The 7777-nt window shown below is 40.1% G+C and overlaps 1 protein-coding gene across 3 annotated transcripts in view; it reads right to left on the bottom strand.

The window, feature by feature from the left end:
• Positions 1-1956: 1956 nt before the first annotated feature.
• The window catches only part of LOC117401677 (6-phosphofructo-2-kinase/fructose-2,6-bisphosphatase-like), a 52933-nt gene continuing 47112 nt past the window's right edge, over positions 1957-7777 (bottom strand). For all 3 annotated transcript variants that reach the window (XM_059017218.1, XM_034002471.3, XM_059017219.1), the window contains one exon: positions 1957-5843. In XM_059017218.1, coding sequence (XP_058873201.1) covers positions 5784-5843 — 60 coding nt within the window. In that variant the 3' untranslated portion in view covers positions 1957-5783. The remainder of the gene's footprint in view (positions 5844-7777) is intronic.

The raw sequence follows: 7777 nt of genomic DNA, 5'->3' as shown, positions 1-7777 counted from the left end.
TATAATTGGGCATCATCTGCATAGTAATGAAAATTGGCCTCATGTCTACGGATAACATCACCCACAGGCAGCATGTAGAGGGAGAACAAAATTGGCCCAAGAACAGGACCTTGTGGGACGCTACATTTAACTTCTGATAAAGCAGAGTACGCTGCACTTAAATCCAAAAAGATAAGAAGAGAGGGTGAACCCTTGTCAGAAGACATCAGCACATCGTTTCCACTCGGACAAGAGCAGCTTCAGAACAATGGCCGGGGCAGAAGCCAGACTGAAATTTTTCATATAAATTATGTACTGCAAGGAATGTGTTCAGTTGTTTAGCCACTGTTCTCTCTAGAACTTTGGAGAAAAAGGGGGGGGGGGGGGGGGCGGGGGTTGAGATAGGCCTAAAATTATTAAGAACATTTGGATCTAGAGTTGATTTTGTAAGTACAGTACAACGTCGCATATCCGACCCTCTGTGGACTGGGGTATAGGCGGATATGTGAAAAAGTCAGATTTGCGAACATCTATAAATAACATTTACACATGCAAAAATAGGTTAGTGAACAAAAACAACATTCAAACTGCTTTAAACACAGGGGAATTCTTTGCTTTAAAAGGAAATAAACGTAAACAAGATTAATTAGGCTAAAATACACAGTGTTGCTATGCAGGCTTTTAAAAACAATACAAAACGAAACGGTAAATGTACAGTAACCTGCAGCTGATGGCTTCTTTCTTAACTCTAGAAGTCCCTGCCTTCTGTGTTGGTTAGTTTAGCGATTGTTTCAAAGATTGTTTCTATCATAGTTGAGTAGTATGATGAGCTACCTGAAGACAGAGCAGCCTTATATTTAAATCAGACCATCTTAACTTTAATATTGTATCACGGTGACGTGCAAAGCTTAGCAAAGCGTATGCTGATTGTATCGGTGATTCAAATTGTCAAATTCAGAGTCCCCGAGTGGCTCACCTCGTAGAAGTGTGCTGTGCAGGTTTATGTCCTGTGTGAAGTAGGCCAGTCTTCGTTGGGGATTATGAAGGGAGCATTGCATTGGCTCTGGTGCTCCTGTGGGTTAGGGAGGCAAAACCAGCAGGGACTGGTTCTCCTCATCACGCTACAGCGAACCCTGCTGGCCAGGAGCCTAGTGAGCTCAGAGTGGACACCTGCAAGGCTGGCCGGTAGCTTGCTGACATCCGCTCTCGAGTTCCTGAGCTGTGTGGGGAACTGCTGCGTTGAGGAGAATGAGTGGCACTTCAAATTGGGGAGGATATCAGGGGGAAAACAATTAGGCACATGAAAATTAAAACAAACAAACGAAAATAAAGTCAGCCTTAGAACACATGCAATTAAAATGTTTCTGCATGTGATATATCTGCAGGTATGCATTGCATAGGATGGAGATTATTAACATCAGCATTCTGTGTGCCTCCCTATTGCTCTTACGAAGCTCATCTGTAACTCAAAGTCCTTTAGGACCTGCCCCTTCTCAGTAGTAACCATTGTAAAAGTACTACATGGAAAATGACTATAGTTTTTATTATTTGTTTTTATTTTTCAATTAATTTCTTTTCTTGTGCTTTCATTTTGTTTGCTACAATTTGCTTTGTTTTTGCAATGGTGAAACAGTGTTTGGGTCTGCTAACACAGACACACATACAGCAATTATACAGCTTCTCAGGGAAATAACTCAGTAACAAGTCAGCAAAGGCAGACTAGTGAAAAAGAAAAAAACTCCTTAAACATTGAAGAACGCTGAAAGCAACAGCATGTGTAATAACTATTTGTGTCGCTTTGGGTTTGCTTGTGGGTATGGGGATAGGAGTCAGAGGGAAACTACCCCTGGTATATTGCATGTGTAATAACTGTATTTGTGTCACTTTGGGTTTGCTTGTGGGTATGGAGATAGGAGTGAAACTACCCCTGGTATATTGTTTATACATTTTTATGTAAAATAACTTTACAAAAACAACATCGGTTTTAAAATTATTTCCTTTATTATCATCATAATAATATAAAAGGCACATTGAAATTGAAAGGTATTTAACCCATAAAAAAAATGACACATAAATGGTTTAATCATTTCAACAGTCATAGATTTCCAGTCAGTCATCGCCTTGGGCAACCTCCCATTATCAGAACACCAGAGAAAGAGAGAGCGATGCTGTGTGCAAACCTCAACCTCCAATTGCATTCTGTTTATCTGTGCTTCTGCAGCAATGCAAAACTGTAAACGAAGGTATTTAATGAAACATTAACACAAAGGACTGAAATGTGCGTGTGTAATCAGTGCCCACAGAAAAAATACTTTACAAGGCCGTGTTGCATCTAAATACACTCCATCACTTTCATTGTTAAATCAGTACACTAATGTAATACAATGTACTGCACTTCTATCATGGTTAGCATGGTATTTTTGCACTTGTAGCATGCATAGGTTTACCATGCTGCTGTAATATGCTTCCCCATACCTCTCTGTGATTTACAATGCTTTCACCGTGCTTTATTACACTTTGCTATGCTTTTACTATGGAACACGTTATAATGTGTAACCATAGTATATTTGTTTAAAAAAATAAAATGACATCTATTACCATTTGGTACTAATGACTTACTGTATGTTCAATACACTAAAAATGGTACACCACAAAATTCGCTCCATTCATCAATACACTCAAAATGATACACCACAATAATCCCCTTCATTCATTGTTAGATCCCAAACTCAATGTACAATAAAAAGTCACATTCAAATCGAATGAAAAGTCAATCGTGTTCAATATAATCTCATTTCTGTATTAATACTTTCTAGCTGTAATTGTTTTCTACCCTACTTTAGAAGATTACAATATTTCTAGAAGCATGTACCTTTACAAAATGTCTGAAAGCATTTTCAGGCAAGACATGAGCATAATGGTTAAGGTAGTCTTTGCTTTTCACGTTGAACAGCATACATACCAAGACAATTATTTATTTTATCAGCTGGTCAAAACCTGCAAAAAAGTGATACCCAGGTATACTCTGGGAAACACAGAAACATCCAGAATACCCATTGTCTCCTGGGCTTTACACCTGCAAACAGCACAATAGTTTAGAAATACAGATAGCATTTGGTGCTGTAGATGGGAGATATGCTGAAAACATTGAGCTAGCAATCAACAAACTAAGGGGGCAGTGTCCTGATAACAGCAGCTCTTGTGATTTCAACATTATTCTTTTTAGTCATGTGCAACTGCTTCCGATTTCCCCCCGACGTGTTCTCATAAACCCGCGATATTCTTATGAGCAGCGCTTGGTTTTCAAGTATGACTTAATCACTTCAGGGTGTAACTGGGCAAAACACATTTAATCATCTTAGGCGTCTATTCTGAGGATTTAAAGAAACTATTCTTTGCAAAGCAGCAGCTCATATCTCCTCCTCATGTTGATGCAGTGGAAATGTATCCGACCTGATCCTACCCATACCTGGGCGGCATACGTATGGGTATGACAATGGAAACGTGGTATTAGTGTCTTCGGATATAATGCGTGCTCATATTTATGGATGAGTTTCTAATGGCATCAAAAAGTCAACTCAATACAATATGAAAAGAACAGATTTGTCCAATTCCTTTCATTACCATCTGCTAAGAATAATCATGACTTCAGAGGGAAAACTATGAAATAAACAGAAGAACATGCTTTGTAGAGGTTTGTCGACCGGGGTCTCTTTTGTTACATTTAAATTTGTAACAAGGCCTGGATTAAATCTAAATTCCGTTGTAAAGTATAGCTAGGCAGTTCCACACTTTAATTCCTGCCTTTACACTTAATACGTATTGAAAACCGTAAAAGTAACAAAAATTACACAAAATAAAACATTAAAAAGTGATCCTGAAAGATGTCTCCAGTGGCAGAGTTTCCATGGATCGTATATTCACTTGTAATGAACCTGCCATCAAATTCAGACAAATGCTTCCAACAATAGAGTGCGACCAATCCCTGAGATAATGCATCAAGGTAAACTAGAAAGTTTCATGCCAATCCAATAACATTCATATGCACAGTATGAGGACTACCTGCAGTGTTTCATGACATATAGGGGCAGCAGTGTGGAGTAGCGGTTAGGGCTCTGGACTCTTGACCGGAGGGTCATGGGTTCAATCCCCAGTGGGGGACACTGCTGTTGTACCCTTGAGCAAGGTACTTTACCTAGATTGCTCCAGTAAAAACCCAACTGTATAAATGGGTAATTGTATGTAAAAATAATGTGATATCTGTATAATGTGAAATAATGTATAATGTGATATCTTGTAACAATTGTAAGTCGACCTGGATAAGGGCGTCTGCTAAGAAATAAGTAATAATAATAATAATAACTGGCTCCTAAAATATGATGAAGAACCGGGTCCTCACAATTATGCAGGTCAGCAGACATCCAGAGACATACACAAGATATGTTACCAAGACATGCTGCTGAGGCAGAATCACTGTGATACTTTTTTTTTTTCAATTTAGTCGTTGCCAATTATTTTTTTATTATTTTTCTCCCAATTTGCAATGGCCAATTATTTTTAGACTAACCACTACCACCCCTGCGCTGACTCGGGAGGGCGAAGACAAACACACGCTGTCCTCCGAAGCGTGTGCCGTCAGCCGACCGCTTTTTTTCACACTGCGGACTCACCATGCAGCCACCCAGAGCTACAGCGTCGGAGGACAACGCAGCTCTGGGCAGCCTACAGGCAAGCCCACAGGCGCCCGGCCAGACTACAGGGGTCGCTGGTGCGTGGTGAGCCGAGGACACCCTGCCTGTCTTAGCACTCCCTCCCCCCGGGCGGCGCTCGGCCAATTGAGCGCCGCCCCCTGGAAGCTCCCGTCCTCGGTCGGCAAAAGAATAGCCTGGACTCGAACTCGCGACATTGAGACTATAAGGCACATCCTGCACTCCACGCGGAGCGCCTACTTGATGTGCCACTCGGGAGCCGCCTATCACTGTGATCCTTTAAGATCTGACTTGACCATGTTTTGAAATCAAACAGCTACTGGGTCGGGCGATCTTAGATAGGCCAAATGGCTTCCCCTCATTCGTAAATGTTCTTCTGTTCTACTGTATCTATAAAACCACGTTTCCATTGTAATGAAACTAGAAATGGCCATTTTGATTTACCATGAAGCCTGGAGGTATACAGGTCTGTGCCACAATGTGATTGCACTTGTATCTCGTGAAGCATTATGATTAAACTGTCACAAGCATAAGCTATTGAGAGCATCAGAAATCTGAGAGCATGGCAAACTGTACGTTGTGGATATCGGTTGCGATTTCATGAGACGGCTCTAATATTACATTCAAAGCCGTGGCGGGGATGATTGTAACAGACAAGTTTGTTTAGGACATCCTTCCTGAAATGGTTAACAATAAAACTTTCATTAAAATGGTTTACACATTGTTATAGCAATAATACCTTTCAGAATCTGTATCTTGCATTGACAAACATTTCCTGAACATGTTATCTGTGTATATAAGTGAGTTCCAGTTTGTGCACCACAGCACTAAAACACCCTGGGGGGCCACACTGGTTGTGTTCCAAGTGACTTCTGGTTTGAAGTCACTCAACAAGACCTTACTTATTTCCGCAGTGGTAATTGTCCACTTTTCTTCTGCACAAAGTTGTGTACAAATTAATGACAGTATGCAACAGTTAATATTTTTAAAGGTACCAGAGTACAGTGGCCGGCAGGGCTATGAGAAACAATTCTGAAGATGAAGAGTGAGATGTTCAGATGTTCAGACATTCACTGGCTCCCTTGCTCAGTCTTCTCATACATGTGCAGGGACTGTATCCAAGGCCTCTTCTGATTCACGAGACACATCTACATTCTGAAAGAGAAACACATCTACATTCTGAAAGAGAAACACATCTACATTCTGAAAGAGAAAGAAACACATCTACATTCTGAAAGAGAAACACATCTACATTCTGAAAGAGAAACACCTCTACATTCTGAAAGAGAAACACACATCTACATTCTGAAAGAGAAACACATCTACATTCTGAAAGAGAAACACATCTACATTCTGAAAGAGAAACACATCTACATTCTGAAAGAGAAACACCTCTACATTCTGAAAGAGAAACACACATCTACATTCTGAAAGAGAAACACCTCTACATTCTGAAAGAGAAACACATCTACATTCTGAAAGAGAAACACATCTACATTCTGAAAGAGAAACACCTCTACATTCTGAAAGAGAAACAGACGAGAGGGCTAGCTAGGAGTAGCTAATACCATGATTCTGGGGTTATCATTCAGTTCGTAATATACATGTGTACCTCCGCTATAAAAATCAGTGCAGCAGTTCTGCGGGGGAGGGGGGGGGGGGGGGACGGGCAGGAATGGCAGGATACTTTAACCTGAATTTTACATGCCTCTTTAGATTCCCTCCTGTCCTCTCCCGAGTTCCTACATGTTTTCTTAAGGCCTGCTTGCTACACAGGAATGTGGGGGTGTCTTTATTGGAGTGCACTTTATTGGAGTGTTTTGCATTGTAGGTCTATTTGAACTGGCAGAAAGAAGTGGCTTGACAAGCTTATCAATTAAACTGCTCAACAGAAATCCAAATTGTCTCACTACTGGGCAGCTACTACTTTACAGATCAACCAGCTTTCATTCACTTTGCCTTCACTGCCCTGAAACATTTGTGTTATGAAAGTCTATCTGATTAAAAATAATACCTGTACAATTACTATAATGTTAAAACTCTCAGTATTTCTAGAATATGTTACTAAGGGGGTATATTGAAAGGGGGTTGCAGCAGACCCACAGCACTGCTTTAGAGCATTTGAAAATTTAGATTTAGATTATGGTGGCATTTCAATCGTCTTCTGTTTAGAGCGATGGAATCGATTGTGTTTAATTTATTTTACATTTTGAGTCAGATATCGTACTGAAACATGTTTAGTACAAAGAGAGGCCCCTACTAATCAAAGATTCGTTTTCCTGTTGTTTTGTGTAATGTAAACTCAAAGAGCTCTAAACTAATCTTCACTAGTTCTGTAACCTTGCCAGGATTATATTTCCAGTTCCTAAAAATAAACACCAAAAAGCAGAAGTCCTAAATACAAGCAAAATATGTACTTGCATTATCTAAGTGAATACCTATTTACCAATATCGTACTTATTATAATATCTATCTGTTTTATATATTATTGTGATGCATTTTAGAATTTAACAAGCTGGTAGTTTTAGACCACACTATTATCACAGAATGTATTCAATAACCACAAATATAGTAACATTACTGTGCTTTTTAATATGCCAGGTGGTGGCATTCTGAAATGATTTTCACCCACAGTCACTCACTGCTGTTTTGTTTAGACTTTAAGGAACAAGGAACGCAGCAGATGGCACTGTACAGAAGCCAGCAATTTGGGTCCTGGCAGGTTTCAACGATGGAGGAAGCGTGTGTCACTACATTTATTTATTTTATTTATTGCATTTATGTAGCGCTTTTTATACAAATGTATCGCAAAGCACTGTACAGTACACAGCTTCCCTGACGAACAAAGGCAGAGCATTCCATAATTTAGGAGCTCTACAAGAAAAATCCCTACCTCTCGTGTTGCTTTTGTTGACCCTAGGAATAACCAGCAGCCCCGCATCCTGTGATCTCAGAGTGCAGTTCGGGTCAGTGACTCCTGCAAATAACTAGGTGCTAAACCATTCAGGGCTTTGTAAGTTAACAGCACAATCTTAAAATCAATTCTATACTGCACAGGGAGCCAGTGTAAAGAGGCCAAAACAGGGGTG

Source organism: Acipenser ruthenus, chromosome 55 (assembly GCF_902713425.1).
Source record: "Acipenser ruthenus chromosome 55, fAciRut3.2 maternal haplotype, whole genome shotgun sequence".
In the NCBI taxonomy this organism is placed as follows: Eukaryota; Metazoa; Chordata; class Actinopteri; order Acipenseriformes; family Acipenseridae; genus Acipenser; species Acipenser ruthenus.
Note: the sequence above shows the minus strand (reverse complement) of the source record. Positions and strands in the feature narration are given on the sequence as shown.